The sequence below is a fragment of the Toxoplasma gondii genome, chromosome Ib, assembly GCF_000006565.2.
Source record: "Toxoplasma gondii ME49 chromosome Ib, whole genome shotgun sequence".
NCBI lineage: Eukaryota > Apicomplexa > Conoidasida > Eucoccidiorida > Sarcocystidae > Toxoplasma > Toxoplasma gondii.
Window position 1 is genome coordinate 1,339,044 of NC_031468.1, and position 22,899 is coordinate 1,361,942.

A 22,899-nucleotide genomic window follows, 5' to 3' on the forward strand; every position below is an offset into this window, starting at 1 on the left:
ACCAACGGGTGGCCTCAAGATACAAAACCAGCCATTTTTGCCGTAACAGCAACCTGGGTACCTCACCAAAGACGTCTGTCACCGAGGCGGGGCCCCCAGAGAATAGCGGCTGCGTGCGCGTGCGTCTTCCATGCGATGTTGTTGCAATATTTGAACTACAGCAATCGTATCAGTGTCAGTCTGAAACACCACGACTGCTGGAGCCAAATTAGGCAGGCAACGGATTCGGCAGAAACGATATAAGATGACATCCGCTCACACAAACCTGCTCAGGCAGCCTCTTAGAAATCAACTGCTGAAAGTCAAGTTGAAAGTCGTACAAGCGTGAGCAGTATGCAGCAGCACTGGAGGAAAGGCCCACAAATATGTGGAATTCAATTCGTCCTGAACAGAAATTTCACTACTGTGCAAAATCGGGGATAGGGAGCGAATTACATATTTATCGAAGCCGGCGAACGAACAATAAGCACAGCTGTGAGTTCACGCATCTGATACCTCACTCCTTGCGTCGAGCCGTTGGTTTCCAAGCTACTGGTCATTGAATAATTTTCAGCTGCCACCGGCAGCGTCGAAGTGCTGCAATGACAGTCTGTTACGCAGCATTCCTCCGCTGTTGTGACGCATTGGCCGCACACTCGACAAATGGAAATCGAAGCCCGGAGGCAGCCCCCCAATGCATGTTCAGACGACGCACTCTATAGCGTCGACTGGACTGCCCCAAAGCCGTTGGAGGAAAGGTTTCTGCAACGACTTGCAATTGTGAACCCTTCAGGTGGAGGCTACTGTCCACATGTGGGTGCTTGTCAGGCTACAAACCTTGTAGGTCAAAGGACCCTCTCCGGATGTGTAAGAAGCTGGAACCAACGGAAGCCTCCGGCGGTTGACGACAGTCGCTGTCGGTCAATCTCTGACAAGGGAGGAAGCATCGCATTTCACGGAAATCGGCCTTTGCCCTATGTGCAGAAAGCTTTTGTTTCGAACGTCTAGCATGGCAGCACAAATACAACTCGCCACTTCCTGTTCTCAAAAAAAGACGATTGTACGAGCTGGCACATATTCAGGGTGTCATAACACCAGCTCAACGCTGCTGCCACGGGTGGCGCTACACGGAGCAAACACTTAATCAGTTGAAGTTCGCTTGGTACCTTACTATAGTGAGCAGGTAACCCGATACGCCAGAAGAAAATCAGCGACCCGTTTGTCTCATGAGAGCTGCCGCTGTGGAAGCAACGATCGAAAATCTGCCCATATATTCACTTGTCAAAAAACTCTCCAAACGCAATCGCCGCTGCTGATACCCCAATAAATTTTAATAGTCATCCACGGCGTCCTAAACAAAGCTTTCTCTTCAGCTTCTTTCTTTCCTTCTTCGTCAGTCCCGAGAGATCAATTCCAGGGAATCCGTCTGCATCCTTAGTTCGATCGTAGCCGCTGACCCCATCCCGCGCACCGTTTTCCACAGATCGTTGCCGCTTGCGTCCCTGAGCACTGACGTTGCTGGAAGGGTGGCTACTTTCCGACGCTACAACAGTGGCCGCTTCAGAAGTGCCGCTGTCATCGGAGTCGTACACTTCAGAGCCTCTCTGACGGGCAACACCATGGTCACTTCTAGCACGCTTGCGGGGAGCCTGTCCGGGTGTGTTCGCTGTCTGTAGCGTTCCTGATTCGTGATCAAGTTTATCCTCTAAATATTCTATCGAAGTGAGACTGTTCTGTGCATCATTGACAGCGAGAAACTGACGCTCCCACTGCGACTGAAATTTCCGATAAAGATCCATTGCTGCACGACAATCTTCCACAGAATTGTGTATTCCTGAAACGCAACAACGACACACCGTTCATCCCTCAGGATAAGAGGTACATCACTTTCCTGTAAATAGGTATGAACGATTGGCACGTTCCTCGTTACCAATCGTGTTCGGAACTCACATCGCACACCGAATGTGCAGCAACCATGAGGCAACACGCATGCTTACACTTCGAATGACATTCCCTACAGTGTTCCACACAAGGCTACAGCGCACAGTGACGAACGTAGAGCTCTTCTCTACCTGTCTGGATTTCACGATTCAGCCAGTGGCTCGTCAATCGCCTAAGGGAAGGCACAGCATTTCGGGCAAGGCCGGGCGGGCGCAACGGCTTGTACTTGCTGGTGTCACGAATCATGTGCACAGGATGGTCAAGGGCTAGGACCTGAGGGGAGAAAAGTCGCACTACACACCACCGTGGGGACTGGCCAAGAGTCGAATAGGTCGGACAGTTTTTTCATCGACATCTCAACAGCAACACACAAATACTCGTTTTTATATGCACGATAAAAATCTCGGACGCGCCTTCAGGAGTTAAGTCCCAGCGGCCAGTGTTCAGCAACGACAGTGACGAACCAATGTGGCTAGAACGTGAAGCTACTTCAGTACAAATATATATGTGCTTCTCTGTTTTATACCCCGCGCAGACGCTTCGTCATCCGACTTTCCGCTTCTCTTGCGCAAGTTGGCCCGAGGAAGGGGCGTCAAGTGCCACCATGGCTGTTTCAAACGACAGCAAGTGCTCAGCTACAGAAATAATTACTCTACAAAGGTGCTTCAGTTGCAAGACTGTCAAACGAACGACAGGTTTCTGTATACCTGAAGATCGTGCTGAAGCGCGTGACCAACGAGAACCTTCCCTCGAATTATATCGGTGACGAGAGTACGAGCCGCATTAAAAGAAATTCCTCTGTCCCGGAGTATGCTCCAGGAGAGACCTGCGCAAGAAGAAATCGGTGTCCCACTAAGAGTACGATCAACGCGTGCCTCGCACAATTGCAAATGTAAAACCACCAGGTGCGTTTCACAGAGACCTGCTCATACGCTCATACTATATCCCCTACATCCACATACGAAGTCAAACACGTGACAACACATTAAAGACGAATTTTGCCGGTGCTACCTCACGGACTGCCTTTAGTGAAACTCGCACCAGTGACGTGGTGACGGAAATCCGTGATTCGCATGTCTGGCATAACGAATTCGTCCAGCAGAACCTCGCCTTTTTCATCGCAGATCGAAACCTGGGCTGCAAGGAGAAATTTCACAACGGGAGAAAACGATTCCATTCTACGCTTCGCCTTCAGAAACCAGAAGAGCTTGACGAAACCCAAACAAAGCCTCTAGAGTCCCGTAAGGCGTTGACAGAAAACGATGGCAGAAAAAACCAGTGGCGTCTCACGTGGTTGCTCTTGTTTCCCGTGCCACCACTACAAGAACAGAAAAGCACACTGTAGGTCCAGGAGTGCCGCCGTACTTGTGTGGCTGCATTCATGAAATTCGGTCCATACAAGTTCAAACACTTAAAAGTGACACATTGTTGCATTCGATAGGCCACGCTCCATCTTACCATACACGTTTCTACTGTGGTTCCGGGCGAATTCAATAAGTCAAAGCGCCAACAAACGAGACGATCGCAGCGCGTATTCACAAGTGCCCCTCCCGAGACATTAAATACATCCCAAGCTTGCTGTGACCGTTCATTCTGCAGACGCATCAATGACTTTCTCACTTGTCCTAATGGCAGCATCACTCCGTTATGTGGTGAGGTGATTCGGTTTGCACAGCGTGTGTCTTGCCGTAAGAAATTTCCCAAGAGTTCACTGCTTGTTTCTTCTATTTTGACGGGACATAGTAGCAGCACCCCAGCGTCTATTCAAGTCGACAGACCCCTTGTCCGAAAGCTGTGGCAGTCATGGAGAGCCTCATTCGACGGCGACGCCTGCTCAGCGCCTGAAAACTCACCGAGGGCACTGATGTTTCCATCTGGACCGCACCCTACCATCTCACAATCAAGTGAAACAGCGGGTGCGGGTGGTCTCACGATAGAGGGCCCCCCCTGGATCCTTCGGGTTCGGCTGTGGTTAAAGAGCTGTCGCAGTTGCTGGTTAGAGTGACCGTCTCCACGGCCTTGAGAACGATGAATACTTCCGCCCCGCTTTGCCAAACCACTGTGTGAATGGGACTCTGTCACCATCGTTGAATCGGGACGGCGAGCGGCAAGGTTCAGGCAGAACTTAGCTACTCGAAATAAAGTTAGTTTAGGACTACGGTCGCTCGAGGCCCCGTACTAACGTCGGATAAAAATGTCCTAGTCACGGACATGCATCTACGAAGAAGTCAGTGAAAGATCCGGCGTTGGGTGGGCTTCTCATGCGGAAGACCGCCAGGGGCCGACGCGTGTGGTAGATGATGACCAGGTCTGAGCATCCGGTTCAGTGTCCATAAAAGGAGAGAACCGTGGCATGAGGCGCCCCACAAAGTCACTCGCATGTACGATATTTTCAATCTGCTCAGTTCAAGCGGCTACATACAGGCTGAAAAATCCAGCTTACTCCGGCACTCATGCTGCAGTCTCGCCGACGCAAGGGAACGCGTATGAACCGGCAAGCAGCGCCGCGCGGAAGAGTCTCACACCAGGGATTTTCTCGTTCTGCTCACGCCACCCGTTTTTTCACGCCCTGCGGGTCCCGTTAAAATTAAATCAAAGCAGTTCTGCTTCCCGTTGAGGGCATCGCATGACGCTGCCTGTCGGTCAACTAGTTTAACGATGCATGCACATGCAACGTTTGAACAGTGTCCGGCAGGAGGCTCGCTGTTACAGGCAGCAGGATCGCAGCGATACCTCTTAGCTTCATCGCCCAGTTGCATTTTTGCTTTCCGAAAAATGTTCTGGCACACACCTTTGGTGTACGTTGCTTTCATGAAGCCAGAGGGAAAAGTGGCGTGCGACACCAGGGAGCTACCAGAGGGAGATAATAATCCTTCTAAAGAGACCAAATTTCTTACTAACTACGTGTACAGCGATTTGCAACCAACACGGGAACTTGCTTGCCTTCCAACAAGGGAACGGAGAAGAACTCAGATCTATCGCTGAGACACGCAATGAACGGTGTTCTTGTTTCGCAATCTCCTACCCCAGGATTCACCGTGCGAAGCAGCTTCGGGAGAAACCCTTTCGGAATGGAATATGGGAGGGGCTAACAATGCAGATGACCTGCCTCGTCTCTCGAACGTCTGAATTGTATTTCAGGTATATGGTTGTATACAGCAGATGGGCATCGTGTCACCAGTGCGGATAAATAAGCCTGCATTCGTACTTCCAAACCCAGCGACATGTTTTGTCTAGTCGACAAATGTGCCCGATAGAATTAATCCGATGTATTCACTTTTTATGTAGTACATGCCTAGGATATTACTTCAACGAAGTTCACTGTGAAGCACGCACATTTCAACGTTGCAATTCTGCACAGGAAAACTCCACAAAAGGTAGCTGTCAGAGAAACAATGCTCGCCCCTGCTGTAGACCATCCTTGATGAAGATTCTCGTGAGCAAAGAGTTACTTCAACAGGAGTACACCGAAAAACAGGCATATGAATGCGTGTAATGTCACAGCGAGGCCTTGCCGAACATGCACAGCAAATGCTGCGATCGCTCCCCGTTCACAAATATGGTTGTAAAACGTCTGAAGACCCGGTTACCTGTAATCCGAATACTGCCTTTTAAGAAAATTGCTCCCAGATGAAGCAGTATATTTGCTACTCCACTACGATCGTGCCAGTATTCTCTAGGGAATCAATATAGCGGAAGGAACATACAATTCTGGAGCAAGCAACAAGGAAAAACCTAGAGGACCATCCGTCGACCAGTTGTTGTGCTCTATGACACGAATACTGACTGGTAGATTATTCAGAGTCCGTAAGGTCTAGTGGGGATATACTGACTTCCACCAGTGTTGCACGTGTTATTTGCGGGTGTTTTTTCAATAATGCTCCCGAAACAATGCCAACGGCCAATATTGCAAAGGTCGTTAACCTGTCATGTTAGCTTGTTGTGTCCATGCAAAGATATTTCAGAAATAAAATGTGGATCCGCATCCTAGTAGATTTATTCTTCAGACGTTGCGGCCGGGAGCCGCACATCACCATTTGATTGCAGCCTTTAGACCCTCATCGAACGGTGTGTCACAGGCGACTGTGTCGCACCGAAGTGAGAGCTGGCGGACTTGACACAATAAACCCCGACAATTAGTCCAGGTTTCACCAAGTGCGCAAAACGTTTCCCTCTGGCACTGCTCGGTCACCATATCCCGGATGCTGGTTCGCGCAAAAACGTTAGGGGTAACAGGCCTCAGGGACTTGACAAGCAGCTTAATCGCATTCGTATCACTTAGCAAAACTCCTGGTTTCGCAGCAGTTCTCCCAGAAAAACGCACATTCACAGAGACAGCAGGTGTTAACTACGACAGAAAAAGTGCCGGAGAAGAAAAACCCCCCATCCTGTGTCGCTTTAGTGGCACAGCCTTGCAATGGTGACTTGAGGTTCGCTGCTTCACAGCAGTCTCTGCTCTCCCAGTGTCCTCTACTGCCACTGCAATGCATTCTGGCGGGGGTGGCGTAGTGCACTTCCACGTGGGCTGTCATTTCTGGCACTATATTATGAAACGAGGATGTTTACAAGGCTTTCAGTACGCCCGTTTACTTACCATACTTTCAATACGCCAAAACAGCGTGCTTCGTAGGATTTTCAAAGGGGGCATGCATACTTAGGAACAATTTTGGGGCCGGCCTGCCATGGACCAGACGGGTTTCAGGGGAGTCTTTCAGGGATGTGGCCACCAGTTTTATAAAGAGGAGAGTAATATGCCGTAGAGAAGCACAACTGTATGTGACTCAACTGTTCTTCGCCGCCACCGAGATGTAATGCACTCCACTTGCCAGGATTCTTGCGGATACCACCGGAGAGAGCAAGCAAAATGACCCCTTCGCATGAGAAACCAACTGAGACAGCATTTGGATACTTCCTACTTTAATATACATGCGAAACGTTCTGCCTTTTGGATCCCGAAATACAAGACCTGCTCGTCGCTGCCGATGCTGCTGTCTAGACGACTGGCATTTCTCGATGGAATTATGCCTCGCTGACAGAAGTGCTTGAAACGATCCGCAAGGCTCTTCTATAATTAGCGAACTGGTATTTGCTTTTTCATGCCTACTTCGGTTCACCAATTCATTATCATTTTCCGGGTTACCCGACTTCTGTTGACCCTCGTATGCCACGCGAACACTCTCACAGAGACCTGTCTCTACAGGCTAGCCAGTGCTTGCATACAAGGGGTATCAAGGAGAAAGATGAAAAACAACAATGTATGAGACAGACAACCGCCTCTCACTCCTACCCGCGATATCGTTTTTTGAGGAGCGATTGGCCTAGAGATCTCATCTTCCGCAGTCAGAAAGAATTTCTGTTCATCTGCGGCTGTGGCATTTTTTTGTGGCCGGACAACAGGTGTGTCGTGCATGCAGGCTCATGCGCAAAATACTGAGGAGCCGTTTTACTTCGCAGAAACCTCTGTAAAACATAACCGTAGGTCAGAATTGTTCTGTTGTTCCCATTTTTGGAACCGGCGTATCACTTTGGCACTCGACGATCATGTCTTTCCTTTTGTATTCCGGTATTTTATAGCACTAGAGGGGTGAACGCGAGTTGCAAGCTCTTAGCATTCGCGATCAAGTTGCCACGTCATAGAACAGCCAGTCAATCCATTCCGCTTCTCTTCGGTCGCCTCAATTCCTGTGGAAATACATATGGAATGCTAGGCTAATTCTACTGCGCGTCTGCTTCTCTACGCGTGTACGCATGTGCAGTTATTTACAACCACAGTACGACTTGTTGGTTCGTGTAGATGCGCTCGAGATATGTATCTTTCTATATTTCCGTGTAACTACACATGAGAACCCGGCCGCTTTCTCTAGGTCTCTTTCGACCTTTGATGCTTGGACAGTTACGCAAAGATGGCAGTTCGAAGCCGTGACCTATCGACATGCCGAGCCAAGTTTGTGCGGCACGCGGTGTCGCAATCTGTAGCATCTCTGTTCTCAGTTGTCCCTTCTGTGTCGACCGCCGGCGCATTTTTTCTCCCGGTGCCTGTGCGGTTGTTGCCGCCACCAGAGAGTCGACGTTGTATTCACTGCAGAGCCCCTTCTGCAGACAGCAGTTCGCGTCGACAATTGCTTGTGAGAACAGCACTTCCTGTAGCTCAAGAGAAACCGGGTGAAGCTGCCTCTCGGGGCCAAGTGACTGAAAGACTTCCCTGCGAGCTACAAAAAGGTCCACATATACCACATTCTCAAACCGCCTTTGTCTCTAACTCACGTGGAATCTCGGCATGCTCTTTCTGCCAGCGACCTGTCGGTTGCTTCCCGACTTCAGTTTCGTTTCTCAAGGGCTCAGCGACGGCAGAAGCGCCGCTTCAGCGCTTGTTGTTGATGAGATGGCACCAGCGGATGGCTCTGTCTTCGGCCAGGATCCAGCTGAACGGGTTAGTAGGCGCAGAGCAGCAGCTGTCTTCCGACCGAAAAGTGGAGCTCCAGAAGACCAAGAGGCGAGACCGACGACCGTCGACTCCGCGAAATGGAGAGGAGAGTGAAATGTCAACACGTGGTAGTGCCGCAGCGGAGCGAGCATTCGCTGTGCTACGGGCACGTCTAGCAGGGCGACAGCGGGAGACGACGGTTAGCCAGCCAGCAGAAAACAGCGACTCACACCGTGCGATTTCGGGGCTCGGCCAGCATTACACCGACTCTACGTCATCTTATTCTGTTGATTCTTCGGGTCTTTCTTCGAAAAGAAGTGACGCTGTATTTGGTGTCGACGCGCTGCAGTCAGTCTCCACAGAGCCTGGTGTTTCCGACTGTCTGGCAGACGACTCCAGTGAAGAGGACGAATCCTTGCTCAAAATATTCTGCGTGTGTGCACCCGGATTGGAGGGTGTCCTGGCTCGCGAGTTGCTTTCGCTTCGTCTTCCCGCTCCTCCGCTCTTCAGTGCGGAGGCTTGTGACGCTGTGTCATCCGGAGATCCGCGGTCGGATGAAAAAGTTCGATTGCAAGAGGCGGCCTTGTCTGCTGCGGCTGCTGCGGCCGAGGCGGCAAACAGACTGATTCTGAATGGGACTGTTGATGGGAAGTACCGAGGTTCGGGTGGAGGAATCGAGGTCACTGGCACTCTGGAAACACTATGGAATATTTGCATGCGCAGCCGGTTGACAGATGCTGTCCGAGTACGGGTCGGCAGCCCTTTCCCGGCTCAGCGGGAAACGACGCTTCTGCGGAGACTCTGCGCCCTTCCGTGGCAGAAGTTCGTTCCCCTCGTCGCTGATTTAGGCGAACCCGTCGTTTCGGTGCGAGTGCGCCGCTCAAGGCTGCACCACACCAAGATGCTCGAAGAGATGACATCTGCAGCTCTCAAGGAAAACAAAAAGAAATTCTTGCAGGATAGCAAGCGAGACGGCCTGCCTCCACACATGCGAGGACGAGGAGGTTAGCGCCTTCCTTACCGTAGACCGTCTGACCTGAGAGTAGTGGCTCTCGCCGTGCTTTGCCTTCAGTAGCGGGGTGTCTTAGTGCCACACTGACACTCGGGACTAGACAATTGTGCATTGCCTTCTGGAGTTTATTGAGTCAAAGGAAAGCACCCGACTAAAGGATGTAGTGCCTGTATGCACAACACATGGCGTCTGTTTAATCCGCAGAGAGTGGGTTTTCGTGCTGACTGAAAGAGGCACAGTTGTTTTCTGAGATCATGAAACAATATGTGAAGAGTTGCCGTAAATCCACAGCCACGCATTTCATAACCGGTTTTGCCGTGGTGGGATGGTGCGGAGAGATACGTGTCTCTGTAAAGTGTCGGGATGTCTGCCGTCCAACGGGGACAAAACCCGGAGGAATTCATGTTTCACACGTTCATGTAGACGTGAGGCGAAGTGTGGAATGTGTTTGGTTCCCGTGGTGTCGTGCAGTTACGATGAGCGGACCACATCTCCACGTCACTATGAGGGACGGAGTTTGCCAGGTAATGAAACTGGATGCTCCCGTTGGAAGGTGCTATTAGCAAAGAAGAAAAACTGTAGTGGGACAGAAACAGTACGTGACCTGGCTCTCTTTGAACAAGACAGTTTCCGTTGTTGTATGCGATGCGTCTGTGCCCAGACGTCCACATTGAAGAGGCACTTGACTGATTCGCTCTACCCATCTGCTACAAAGCTGCGTGGGTGGTGACAATTCGGTAGAGACATATCGTATCTATTGGCTGTGTCGGTTCCCCCTGATAGGTCAGCATTGATGCTGGCGGAGACATCGGCAAAAGACCGTGGCGTGTTAGTCGCGGGCCGATGCCGTTGAAGGAACCGCTGGCCGCGGCAGTTGCATACCGGACGCCTTTCCTGAATCTGCTCTTTGAAAACAAAAAGTGAGTGTTCGCTTCAACGTGCGCATAAGGTGGGCCAGACGCCTATGTCGTGCAGCGCGACAAACACTTCATGCTTGTGGACTACTTGGCCAGAGGTCAGTCTGGTCACAGGATTCCGCTGAATCTTCTGTATTTCAACTTCAATGAAGACGGAAGTAATGACACCTGCAGCTGTCCCGCATTAGTCATGAAACAAGCATAGGAAACGTGTTGATCGTGCGCTGCTGGCTGCACTGCTCAGGCTCTTCGTTTGGGACCCTTTTTGCGGAACAGGACCCATCTTGCTGGAGATGCTAGGAATTGCTGGAGGGATTCCCTCCAACACGCCCCGACGTCGTCATGCCTTCTTTGACGTCCGTCACACCCCCAGAAATAGGATTTCAAATTTGTGGTTACGTCTGTCAAGGCAATCAAGGTCGACTGCCACTCTTGGGCAGGTTATGTCCTCATTATACTGTTCCAGCATACTGATTTTCCTCGTCTCTACGAAACCTCTCCGCGAGGAGCAGTCGTTTAGAAAAGGACGTTCGTTCCTCACGCCGATCGTTGTTTTTGCTCTGTGCAAATGGTTGTTGCATATCACGAGTTATCATGGGTTCAGGCTGTCTCACTGGAAACAGCTCAGGACAGTCAGTCCCCATCCAGTAAAAATTGTCCACGAATAGTAGAACGGAACTCCGTATGGCGTATGGTGTGGAAGGAGACCGACTCTAGCTAGGTCTGGCGCTCTCTAAAGCTACAACATTTGCGAAAACTGCAACTAATTGTTCCGTTTATGTGACTACTCACGGCTGAGCAGTAATGCTACATGAATGGTGGTAGAAACGCTTGTAGGTCCTAAGCTGAGTCTGCGAGTGTGAAGCTAAACTCTTGCGTCTTCAGCCATTGTGGCAAATGTGGCAACCGAATTATCACTGTGCGCAGGATGTGCAGAAACTACGTACTTCTGTCGTTACTGTTTGTGCAGTTCCCCATTCACTCTCCATCGCGTTTCGCCGCCTTTCTCGACTGTATCAGACTGAGGTGAGTACACTGCGACGGCGTTTCAACGGGGCGCAGCACCGTGGGTGGATACAGTGAAACAGGGACCTTATAGCCTGTTGCATATGACCCTGATGTACCACCTGCGAAAACTCAATACGCTGCACTCGATTTTTTTTAAGTGCATCTCTTCCCGAAGATGTCCTATGTTTGCGACTGCACAGCCCCCACCCCAATTTGCAGAATCTGGAACTTTTTGGGAGTGATATCGACCTGGATCAAATCAAGGTATGCGCAAAGGGCATGTGCAGCAATACGTACAACCGGTCGAAGAATGCGCGAGGTTCTTTGCATCCATTGGCAGTATTTCGAACTGAAATATAGGTGTCATCTTCGACCGTGGCACCCCTAGAACGCTGTTAACGATTCTCTTGGAAGGGACTGTCAAACTGAAACGTGGAGCGTTGGCGATTGGCTTATATTTATGTGCTTTGATACTCTCAGAGGGCGCAGAAGAATTTGAACGCATTTGTTGAACGACTGCCTCGGACGACAGAGGCTCTAGTGAACGGTGAGGCTGCCCGAAGCGATATGCTGGTCAGAGCAGTTCTACCATTAGAGGAGAGGTGAAAGCAATGCGGTCTTGCACTGCCTGACCATATGTCTTCCTGCCTTGTGGAGCAGGCGAAAGCGACGGAAAATTACCTTGTAAAATTGATTTCACAGTGGGCTCTTTCCTTCAGGTGAGTTCGCCAGGTCTATCATGTCGTTATGAGCATCTTGAATTCGGATGCACACAGGGTGCCTACCCGGCGACAGTGCAGTTTTAGCTTCATCTGCCGCTGGGCGAAAATGGATAGCCACCCCGGGCAATATATTTGCGGACTGTTATGCAGGTTAGCAGCGGAATTCCTCCTGGCGCTTTCATTGTCACGAATCTCCCGTATGGTCGCAGGAGCGACAGAGAGACCATCGATTCAGTGTACCGAGATTTCAGGCGCATGATAGCTGCTCGTGACGACTGGGCAGGCGTCTATGTACTGTCTGGTAAGTTGCCCCCGTTACATTTTTCATTTGCTGGTAGATCTGACTCAGAACTGACAGCCGACGTTCTTCCCTTACCCAAGGTGCCACTCACGAGTCAGTCTCTTCTGCATATGTTTTTTCTTGTTACCGGAATACTGCAGCTTCAAAAAAGTTCAAAGCAGATGGAGGACTGAACTGGAGGGCAATTTCACGCTTTTCAAATGGCGGAATAGAAGTCGAACTACTGAAGTACCTCGGCAAGAAGCAACAAAAGGTTACCGCCCGTTGTTAGGTCACAGCGCTCCAGATCTCCCACACTGTCGTCTTCAGCCGCCGAGGTACTGGCCGACGCATTTGCGGGTGTTGAACCGGTACAAGGAGTGTGGGACGCTACAACCAAAATGATGGGCACTAAACGAAACGGTTCTGAATAAGGATTCCGCTTGCGTATAAGCCATTTTGGAGTCGCCAGGCGTGGCCACTTCCCGCCGTGCAATCATACGAATTCTTGCGACCTGACACAATTACTGTGGGGGGATTTTAGGCGGCTCCCGCCTAAGCGATCACTTTGAAGTTGCAAGTTAAATCGTTCACAGGGTTTACTGTCTGCTGGCCATGTGACACATCCCTCGAGTCAGCATGGCTGTCGCCCTCTGTCACAATTAAACCTCTCTTGACACTGATGAATGAAAAGAAACCATGTGCATAGACAAAGCAGAAAGTATCAACACAAAGCCAAAAATCTGGGGGTAACAGCAAGCCAGGACGCCAACAGCGGATACCGCATCAGAAGGCAGCATGGTTCCTGGCTGTCTTCAAGTATGCATTTCTATATTCTGCGGAGCTCGCCTCAAGAGGTGCAGATAGTCAACTAGAGTTGACGACTCGTAGTTGACGATGCTGTCCTGGTAGATGCCTGCTGGGTTTCACTGTCGCTTAGCAATACTGTTTTACCTTACGGAGTTTATGCGGCTCGTCCATCGAATGTCTGTTGCTCCGCGAATCCAGCTCATTACAACGGTAACACAAATAGCGTCAAGTGCCTCAAACATGATCTGAATTCAAAAATGTCGAGACGAGCGTAAACAGCTGGAAATCACCGAACTTACCAAGATCGTTGACATACATATGATGAATATGGCTACAACAACGTGGAGAACGTTATCTAGTCCTTTCAATCCCTAATCGAGATACCGGCAAGATGCAGTTCCTGTTCCTTGGATGATGGTGTTCATTCCTCACCTGGTGGGAGAATAACGGTAATTGCAGGATCACAGCCCATGAAATACTAACAAGAAGGAATAGCTGAAGTCCCAAAGTTAAAAAACATACCAAACGGCTCCGGGCATACTTATCTCACCAAGCTCGATAGCGCAACAATACTAAATATTGGACTGCAGGAGGCATTGTCTTCTCGATCGTAAACGTCTGGTGTCGCTTCATGCTCACGTTATCATTTCTTGCAAGGCGTATTTTTTCATCAGTCGATGGTCATCAACAATCACCTCCGCCATATCCTACGATAGAGGAGCTTTGTCACGTGAGGAAGCAAAGTGCGCTAATGCATGCCACACCCACCGCATTACCCGCGAAAGTGCATTCGAAGTATGGCTGTTTCTGCTCAGCCAGCTTGAAATATAGAATGCTGCTGTAGAACAGTCCTGCCGTGAGATATAGCCCCCGACTGCCGTCCCGCCGAGAAGCATCGTGGTTCTCACTTAAGTCTTTCAGTGGCGACAGAACACGTAGCGCCGTGGTTGTCCACCGGTTTCTGCTGCGTGACGCACTGTTTTCGGCCTCCAGTACGTTGATGACTACAGATGGAAAACGGCAGAAACCCGAAAAGGCTGCTGCACATCACTCGAGTAAACTTCTGTAAGTCTCTGTACAGGATTTGCATTACCGGCGAAGGCAATCGGGGAAGCACAGGAAGGTACGGAAGCCACCGACGATATGAGTGCTCGGTACTCCGGCGGTCTGCTGCCGTCTGTGGTCATACGCTGGAACCTGCACTGGGATTTTTATCCTGCTTTTGCAAGGGCGAGCCAAATTGGTTTACCATGCCACAGTACATTTGGTGCAGAGGAATTTTATTAAAGATATGACTACAACAGAAATAATGGATATTTATTTGCAACTGCTTCGACAGGCAGTCGCACTAACTAGTCTCGGTCTGGAGGAGGTGAGAAAGTATAACAACACCGAGAGCAACTGGCCGCCACGCGGGTGCCAGAAAGTCCGTCTCGACGCCAAGGATTTCCCCGGCGTCACTTGTAAGTGGTTTGGGAACAGGCCGTCCGATGGTCAAGACTGCAGCGCACATCCACGCATTCCAGATCACAAGAACGCCAGAAAACAGCATTGTAGCAATCAGCGCAGTAACTAAATCTGGCATCTCAAACAATGCTTGGATTCCAGCCAACGTCAGCGAACGTCCCCTGCATGCTATGGATAAGACCAGGGCGTACTTGCACACGCTCAACTAATTACCTCTCGTACGAACTGGTGACAAGATATCGCAGCATACCGAACGTAACAGGCAGCTTGATCTGCACCCGACCTCAGGACGCTTTCTGGCACCAGCAGGTTTCACATAATTAGCGTGCTTACCAGGAAGCCAGTGACTACGACCCACACAGCCGTCGCTTTCGTGAAAGGGGACGCTTGCAAAGTGAAGGAGGCTGAGACTATAAAAATCGCTGACGAAACAAACGGCAAGCAGTCAACCAGAAGAAAGGAAACTACACGAAGTGACCTTGCGAGATATAGGACTTTTAGCCATCCAAAGCAACTGAACACACAAACAAAAGCGAATGCGAAAAGAAATTCGGTGCTTTTGGCGATATCCCGAAAAACACCGTGGACAACATCCGTTTGAAGTTGTGTGGACGAGACGAAGTCAGTTGCATTGACCCTCTCTGGCAGGCAATATTCGCCAATAACCTAGAGCAGGCTGAGAGTTGATGCCTTAAAACCGACGGCATAACGAAGCTGCGTACCAGCTGAGAAGGAGAGAAGCGGTGATCCCTGACACCGCCTTTTCCATTGGGGAGCTTCACAGTTTTGTTTGTTTCAACTGAGCAGCCAGTCTTTAACCGTGCGGATGATCCGAAAGCCGTCTTCTTACCTCCCGGGCATTCGCTCACGCACACGGCGAGTGCCATGTTCCCTAATTCAGGGTAGTAGAGAAAAACCCGATCTCCTCCGACGGCTACACCTCCACACGGGTCAGCTGCGAACAGGAAACATGTGACCTACCTCTTGTACAACACTCTTGACCCTCTTACCGTTCAAGTCGTATGGTGCGAGTTTTTCCACACCCCCATGACTGGCGGCGTAGTACGTGATAAGCAAGCTTAAAGTGGACAGCAGGGTCATTCCTACGCAGACGAGAGTTTCCACTTTGGACATTACGGCGCGTTTTTCTGCCATTTCTGCCTCCTGCTGGTTCAGCGTTTAGACTGGCAATTGTCACTGTGGGATTCTGTGAAAGAAATCAGGTTCGCTTTGAAAGTTCACACGCATTTGCCACTGCACCTCGGGTGTATGCGCTGCCCATCCCTGTTAGACACCTGGAAGCTCCTGACTGTTGTACTGTACCGATGAGCATCACTAAAAAAACGTGTTTCACTGAACAGCTTGCGTTCTCAGTATTCAGCTAGTGTATTTGTTCATCTCGAGCAAAGACGCGTGGAAACACACTGCAGCAGACGGCCGGCCCTGGGGCCCGTAGCCCAGCACGTTAAACGTAACGGTCGGTGACCTGGTCTCGTTTTGACATCTGTGTTCTCTTCCTTGTTCCACGGGACAGAAGCGGGCATGATGTGTAGCTCTACTCCACGACAGCCGTACGGTCTCGCTTCATTTTTCCCGTACGACCATGAAGAGTGCCTTCCGACGGAGTCCCCTGGTGCGCCAACGGTTTACATGCCGTCGCCGATATCAGGAAACGTGTTGCCTCCGAGGTCTCTCCCAGAGTCCCGCGACGCGACCATTGAGAAGCCATCTCCACAGGCCTTCTTGCCACTGTCGACTGACCCGAAAACGCCGCCGCCGAAAAGTGCAGCTGAGCCCCGCGTCCAGCGTCTCTCTCACCTTGTGTGCATCTGTGGACTCGCTGCGGGTTCACTAACGATTGCCACCGGAGTTGTCCGAATTCTCAAAGCCTCACCATCGCTGCAGTGGCCAACGGAGAACTTGCTCGACGACCTGAACGACGAGTTATGGCGTCGAAAGCTGTTTCTTCTTAATCCGGGAGACATTTGTGATTTGTGGGCACCTATCATTTTTGGCACTGTATCTTTCCTCACACATTTTCGCCTATTTGATATGAAGGCAATAACATGTAATTTCAGCCATTACTCTTCTTGGAACTTGGCTCAAGCTCTATACGCAAACTATGGATACTGCGGCGTGCTAGGACTGGCTGCAGGGGTTCTGTCTACTTGCACCAGTTTTCTGAGCTTAGTCTCGGCGATACTCCACGTGGATGGGCAGGTCAGTGAACCTCACTCTACTGCTTTGCTTAGACTACCGGATTCTATCCGTATGGCTTCAAAGCACACCAAACAAGTGAATATTCTTTCTTCTTCAGGCAAGCTTGGGGCTTGAAATCGGCTTGCGGTCAGGGGCAAGGCCCCCCAGAATACCGAACTCACAGCGCAGCCTTACGGCTATTCAAGTAGAGCCATAGACCCTAAACCACCTTTCTGGAATTCTGGGATTGAGGCGTGCTTGCCCTGGTTTCGCCATGTCTAACGTAATTGTCTCTTTTCGCCGACTAACACCTTCGGAATGAACCCCTGCAGCTGCATGAATTGAGATAACAACTAGGCACGGAGCACAACTCGCTCTTCAGCGGCTCCACTGGGCACACAACGACGATACGAAATATCGTTGGAGAAACAAGCAGCTCGTGCAGCGACAGAAGTGAGAATACAGTGGTATGTTATAACGATGGTGCTTGGGCGCCTAACGTGATGCGTTTTGCGATATGAATGTCTGTTCCGGAATTTCTGCAAAGGACAACGGCCTTATTAGAGATGGTTGCAGTGTTTAACCTTTTGTGGAATGGGTATAGAACAGTCGCTAGACCACTAGCAAAACAACAACAAACAACGCAGTTGTGCTCCAGTCACCATGGAGGAAAGGGTGTTTCCTCAAAAGCCAAAGGGTGTGGACGCTTTCTCCATATGTATGTTAGACACCGCCTTAAACAGGCCTAAAAGACGACAAGGCACAGCGGTGGAGAAACACAGCATAACCAGGGACTCACCACCCAGACCTCTAGACCACGAGCACGTGCCACCTGATCGAGCGCATCTTTTTGACCTCGGGAACAAGACACATGCGTATGTCGCGACGGAAGCTGCCATTCGACGAAATACGGCATGAACCCAACGGCCACACCCCCTGTTGCCGCAATGACACTTTCCTGGTTCGCCGCGAGAGACCCTCTTTACGCAACCAGCAAGAATATAGGACATATATGAGACGTTGAAGTATGCGGTGCACGGTTGACAGAATACACGCCTTCTTCCTCCGAAGTCCAAACGGAGCTCACATGGTCATGCTCTCTGATAATGCCGGAGAAGTTCCGCTGCTCGTAACGTACTCATGCACTCTGCTGGAGTTGTTGAGCCGCTGCCTTTGCTTTCTTTAGCAGAACACGAAGATAAAAAACAAACCCGTTTCTCTGGTCTTCTTCGCTGAGCAAAACACAAGTACAGCCACCGACCACCCAGCGCATGATGATCCGCCTTCTCGAACCTGAGGAAGCAACCTGTCTACAAACGGCTCAGACGTCGCTGTCAAAATGTTAGTGCAGAACTTACAGAAACACCAGGGACAGCGATCTATTTTGCGGGAGATCGACGACTGCGCAGAGGGTTGCGGGCGGGCTGAAGAGCGCAGACGAAACGCATAAACACTGAAAAGGTGTGAATTATAACCGGATCATACACTGCATCTGCTCTTTTGACAAGCGTGGACATCGATACCTTACTTAGTATCCGCGGCTTCTTTGCCTTCGTCCACAAGCTGATCGAGCGCGCGAAATTCCTTTGAGTCGCGCCCGAGCTTCACAGCCACAATTTCAGTGATCACCGCTTGGCGCTCTACTTTCACCTTCGAGTGCGTGTGAGGCTGTCTGATCGACAGGACCTGCGATGGTACAGCCACACCGGTCCAAGTTTTATTATTCTCAGTGAACGAATGTGTTCCAGTCGCTGGATCTGAAACGAACTGTTGATTCGTTCGCATCTAAGAACTTACCATCTCTTTCAATGTAACAATGCGGATGAACTTGTATCCTAATGCGTTGACCTTCACCAACTTGACACCCGTTTCGTACGCTTTCCTGATGTCCTTCAACCACGCTGTAAGATTATTCCCGATGAACTCCTTCTGCATGTCGTTCAGTACTGCAGCAAAACATAGGCAATGACGGAAATAGTCCCAAGCCTCAATTCAGGTGCACTTGAAACGAGGTAGTTAAGCAGCAACTATCGCCGGCGGCAACGTCTGTGATTGTGACCGGTAGTTCGTCTACCTTTCAGATCCTCGCCATCAAAATGGGCGTCATCCTCATCCTCGTCGTCAGATGATTCTTGCGCTTCCTTCGCGTGCGATGTACCTTCTGCACCACCTAGAGACAATCCGAGTTCTCCTGCTTGTGTGTCAATGACGCGGCCCATTACTTCTTCGGGTTCTTCTTTCACGGTCTCCAATGTAACGACGTCACCGCCCAGGTTCGAAGACTCATCCTCTATTGTGCCAATTTCCCCAAGCAGAATATCATGCGAAACATCATCTTCCATAAATTTGAGCGCCCTTTTCGTCTTTAGGCAATCAGGCAGCCGACGAAACGACGGCTCCCAGTCTTCGTCTCCTGAGTCATCCTCCATCACCTTCCCAAATAACTGCTTGATTTTTTTTACGTTCTCCGTATCTGGCAAAACTTTGTACTTCTGCGCCAGTTTGAACACGGAGTTTCTCGCGTCTGCCTTGCTTTCGCTTCGAGCCTCTGCTATGAAGTGAATAGCATTGTCATCCACCAGTACCCGCTGCTGCCGGAGAACGCTGAGCAACTCGTTCTTAGCTCGCGTGTCTCCTTTCAGAGTGTTCTGTCGTTTAAAACCTTGGAATTTTTGAATGGTCTTAACCTCCGACGACTTAAATAACTCGTCGAAACTCAGCAGCCGCAAGCTATCGCCTGTTTCCAGCGTGTTCTTCGCCATTGTTGTAGCCACTGCAAACCGGAGGTCAGATGATACGTCACGAAACTCAGAAAATACCTGTTGCGGCGGCTGTACAGAAGAAGCGAAGCCAGTGGCGGATACCGGGACACCTGAGATAAAGTCTACACTGGTATCCGGGCAGGTTACCACAACAACTACACAGTTTCTTCTTGCAAAGTGCACGCCGTCCACACTGAGCATCGCATATTACTCGTAGTGGCTCGATTGACTGCCGATCGCATTCTCGCGCCGACACTATGGCTGTCCTGGAGCCGCTGTAGCTCATCAGAATTCCGCAGGATTTTCGTGACAGCTGTGATTTTAAAGTGGAAAAATAATGCCAAGAAATGCGCCAAATTCATTTACGGTATACACAGACTTCACTCACTGCTACTGTTGATCCATTACCATGCAACGGTGGTGGTGTTATCAGTAGTTTCTTCTCGCCGTCTCGGGCGAGTACGGTACAGCCACGGCAAGCGGTTCTCTCGTTGATGACTGCAACTTTACGCGACGCGAAAGGTTCAGCACGGGACGAATCGAACTGAGCGGTGTGCTGAAAACCCGTGGGTTACAACTCTAAATCTTTCCTTCCTCTTCTTTTTACTAGTTTTGCTGTGTGCTCTTTGAGACCGAATTGCTCGTTGGTGTTCAGCTAGGTGGCGATTCCAGGAAGAGCATTTCACCAACCGCTTCGGTGTTCCGTGCATTCTGACCAAAGCACGTTCTTTACACTGCATGATTCCATGAAATGAATAAGAAACGTCTGATGCGTTAACAAACGATGAGTTGCCAACGGAGTGGACTATGCACTTTAGCACATGTTTTGTACATTCCACAATCAGATCACGCTTAACGTGCTCCTTGCTGTCTCGGTGCTAGAGGGGCCATTTCCCGGTCAGGCATGCTGGTTTTGGGGACGCTTTACAGATTTCTGTTTCACTAGCTCCAGGTTCTCTTACTATTCTGTTGTGTCCATATCTTCCGACAACATACCAGCCTGCTTCAGCAAAGACCAAGTGAGGCTTAACCGGAAAGAACCCGTCGGTAATTCGGCAAGATGCCAGCAGGTCTCACCCGTGGAGAATTTGCTCTCTCTCTGTTCGTCGCTTTTGCATCGGCGTTCGCTGGATCATGCGTTATGCATCGGATTCTGCGGCCAGACATGAACGAGCCAGACGTTTTGGAACGTGTGAAGTCGCAGCGAGCGGCCATTAAGGCAGTACAGCAAGAGTCGGCCGAACGGGTAAACGGAACGGGGTCAATCCGCGGCAATTCACAGCGCTAATGAGACTGGGTCTGGTCTAATTGAACGGAATGTCTCAGATATTCCTGACCAATTGGCCACACCTGAAAGATACCGCTGAAGAAGCGGCTTTCTCTCCGCGGATACCAAGGTAAAGGGAATGGCAGTTTGCCAGCTTGAAAGCGCTATTTTTCTCTCTCGTGTTGTCACTCTTTCCTAGAGGAAAATGCAAGATGTCCATACCATGTTACAGTATGGATCGGTGTGTCGCGAGTCCTTTATATGGTACCAATATACAACAACAAAGTCATTTGCTCCAGCACAGGAGTGTCCGAATTTGATTTTGAAACACTAGGTCACGCTTCGCACAACTCAACTGTGTATGACAGTCTAACGCAATTTCCGTTGATCAATTGACCCTGAAAAAACGCAAGCATTTTTTTGCGTTTTGTATAAACAATGATGACCGGCCTACCTCTTTGCAGATGAATTCCGGCTCTGATAAACTTGCACAGCCTTCAGATTTTTTGGCCGCCTCAGCATCACACGTCAGCACTCTGCGTGTGAAAACATTTCGTTCGCATTGACATTCCGATCTGCGACAGGCAACATCGAAGCCATCCTGACAATGTCGTGTTTTCGGAATGTGCTCCACCGAAAAGCAGTCGCTCCCTATCAGGACGCCGTCGCCGCAATTTATCGTAGAGTCTTTTCGGATCTTGTAGACACATTTGCACTCTTTTTTCCCCACGATTTCGCATTCCTGTCCTTCGCCGCATTGGTAAACGGGAGCCGTCTCCAAGTGGCGCACACAGTTGCCGGAACCATCGTCAAACCCGAGGCAACGCCTTACAACTGCAGCCGATTCTTCCTTCACACAGTGACACTCCTTTCCCTTGCACACGAGATTGAAGCCAGCGCGGCATGAGCATTTCGACCTTGTTGTTTCACACTTCTTGTCCTTTTTCTTGTCTAATTTCTCATCTTCGTCCTTGTCGACGACCTCGGTAGGTACCACATTTTTCTTTATCTTGTCAAAACACTCATGGTACTCTTCGGCCTGGTAGCAGAGGCCATCACTTTCTACGGTGCCGGCGTCACACTCACAACTGACAGGCTCCAACTCTCTCCTCTTGCAGCTTTTGCAAAAGTCGGAGTTCTTCGCATTCGAGGCACAATGAAACCCTACAGGGCACTCATACACGATCTCGCCAGGGGCAATCGAGAGGCAAGAGTTGTGCGCCGTTAACTGACTCTCCACGCCACATGCAGGCACAACGTGTCCGGGCTCTGTCCTGACGCAGTACCTTTCATCGTACCGATAGCCCAAGGGACACTCATGACTTGGCGGAAACTGCTTCAAGCGCTTGCAGTCACCGTCAATAGTCTCCGTTGTTCCTTCGGCACATTTAAAATTGATTTCTTGTGACTCTGTTCGGCGGCAGCACTTCGACTTCGCTGTAGAGTTTGCGTCACAGATAGTCTCAAAGCCGTCAGGACAGCGAAAGGCTTCAGCAGCCCGGGTTCTGCATTTTCCGTCCTCCAGAACACCAGATTGGCAGATAGCCTGTAAAACTGTTGATCAGCAATTATCTGTTTTGAGGAGCGGTACCCGTTTTACCTCTGGCTGTCCTGCAGCCTCCTTCTTCACACATGATTTGTCCATTTTCTCAAAGCCGAACGGGCACTTGCACCTGGCTCTTGTTGGATCTGGTGGAGGTGCTGGATAGGTACCCGGAGCCTTCTTCATGATAGTGGCATCGGTCGATGCCAAAGCAGGCATTCCCGGAACGTGGGCTGTTGTTGCAAGCAAAACAGACAACGCACAAATGATCTTTGAACAGATAGTCGGCATCGTTACGATGTGCGATTACTAAAGTAGCGATGTTGTGACAAACAAATTCAGATTCTAGAATGTTAAGGTGTGGTGAGCATCTACCCATGGGAAACAGCAGTGGCTTCAAGCGGCGCGGCATTGCCGGGCGACACCAGTGTCTGTACAGTGAACCTTGCCGCACACGCCAACCATCGTTGAAGCGCTTATGATTCGGGTGTGTCGCCGTTGTCAACTGGTGAGTGAGAGCCGCGCAGTACCATCGCTTGAATGTGTGAGCATGTTGCCGAAATACATT

The 22,899-nt window shown here is 50.2% G+C and overlaps 7 protein-coding genes across 7 annotated transcripts; 2 read left to right on the forward strand and 5 right to left on the reverse strand.

The window, feature by feature from the left end:
* Window positions 1-950: 950 nt before the first annotated feature.
* On the reverse strand, window positions 951-4,525 carry XPMC2 (suppressor of mitotic defects protein). Its single transcript, XM_002369665.2, has 5 exons — window positions 3,774-4,525; window positions 2,962-3,057; window positions 2,628-2,746; window positions 2,052-2,193; window positions 951-1,813 (listed from the first exon to the last, which is right to left on the reverse strand). Exons 1-5 carry the CDS (start codon window positions 4,003-4,005, stop codon window positions 1,317-1,319), a joined length of 1,086 nt encoding a protein of 361 aa, XP_002369706.1. The 5' UTR covers window positions 4,006-4,525; the 3' UTR covers window positions 951-1,316.
* A 2,896-nt stretch (window positions 4,526-7,421) lies between these two features.
* On the forward strand, window positions 7,422-14,204 carry TGME49_209580 (RNA methylase family UPF0020 protein). Its single transcript, XM_018779471.1, has 10 exons — window positions 7,422-9,348; window positions 9,828-9,880; window positions 10,140-10,276; window positions 10,518-10,629; window positions 11,244-11,299; window positions 11,482-11,545; window positions 11,762-11,828; window positions 11,942-12,000; window positions 12,154-12,304; window positions 12,445-14,204. The coding sequence occupies exons 1-10, from the start codon at window positions 7,824-7,826 to the stop codon at window positions 12,573-12,575; spliced, it is 2,355 nt and encodes a 784-aa protein (XP_018638434.1). The 5' UTR covers window positions 7,422-7,823; the 3' UTR covers window positions 12,576-14,204.
* Window positions 12,808-14,376, reverse strand: TGME49_209583 (hypothetical protein). The gene is made up of 8 exons (XM_018779472.1): window positions 14,187-14,376; window positions 14,002-14,130; window positions 13,733-13,944; window positions 13,644-13,677; window positions 13,526-13,588; window positions 13,393-13,464; window positions 13,243-13,338; window positions 12,808-13,188 (listed from the first exon to the last, which is right to left on the reverse strand). Exons 3-8 carry the CDS (start codon window positions 13,795-13,797, stop codon window positions 13,099-13,101), a joined length of 420 nt encoding a protein of 139 aa, XP_018638433.1. The 5' UTR covers window positions 13,798-13,944; window positions 14,002-14,130; window positions 14,187-14,376; the 3' UTR covers window positions 12,808-13,098.
* A 65-nt stretch (window positions 14,377-14,441) lies between these two features.
* On the reverse strand, window positions 14,442-15,777 carry TGME49_209585 (hypothetical protein; the record flags this gene model as incomplete). Its single annotated transcript, XM_018779473.1, has 6 exons — window positions 15,571-15,777; window positions 15,411-15,515; window positions 15,283-15,359; window positions 14,894-15,226; window positions 14,774-14,832; window positions 14,442-14,721 (listed from the first exon to the last, which is right to left on the reverse strand). The coding sequence occupies exons 1-6, from the start codon at window positions 15,713-15,715 to the stop codon at window positions 14,442-14,444; spliced, it is 999 nt and encodes a 332-aa protein (XP_018638432.1). The 5' UTR covers window positions 15,716-15,777.
* Window positions 15,778-15,889: 112 nt separating this feature from the next.
* On the forward strand, window positions 15,890-17,732 carry TGME49_209590 (hypothetical protein). Its single transcript, XM_002369667.2, has 2 exons — window positions 15,890-16,780; window positions 16,878-17,732. Exons 1-2 carry the CDS (start codon window positions 16,103-16,105, stop codon window positions 16,974-16,976), a joined length of 777 nt encoding a protein of 258 aa, XP_002369708.1. The 5' UTR covers window positions 15,890-16,102; the 3' UTR covers window positions 16,977-17,732.
* Window positions 17,093-19,970, reverse strand: TGME49_209600 (hypothetical protein). The gene is made up of 5 exons (XM_002369668.2): window positions 18,834-19,970; window positions 18,557-18,705; window positions 18,288-18,445; window positions 18,118-18,183; window positions 17,093-17,991 (listed from the first exon to the last, which is right to left on the reverse strand). Exons 1-5 carry the CDS (start codon window positions 19,720-19,722, stop codon window positions 17,898-17,900), a joined length of 1,356 nt encoding a protein of 451 aa, XP_002369709.1. The 5' UTR covers window positions 19,723-19,970; the 3' UTR covers window positions 17,093-17,897.
* Window positions 19,971-20,339: 369 nt separating this feature from the next.
* Window positions 20,340-22,696, reverse strand: OWP2 (oocyst wall protein OWP2). The gene is made up of 5 exons (XM_018779474.1): window positions 22,389-22,696; window positions 21,243-22,334; window positions 20,599-21,186; window positions 20,484-20,546; window positions 20,340-20,428 (listed from the first exon to the last, which is right to left on the reverse strand). The coding sequence occupies exons 1-3, from the start codon at window positions 22,620-22,622 to the stop codon at window positions 21,124-21,126; spliced, it is 1,389 nt and encodes a 462-aa protein (XP_018638431.1). The 5' UTR covers window positions 22,623-22,696; the 3' UTR covers window positions 20,340-20,428; window positions 20,484-20,546; window positions 20,599-21,123.
* Between the last annotated feature and the right edge of the window lie 203 nt (window positions 22,697-22,899).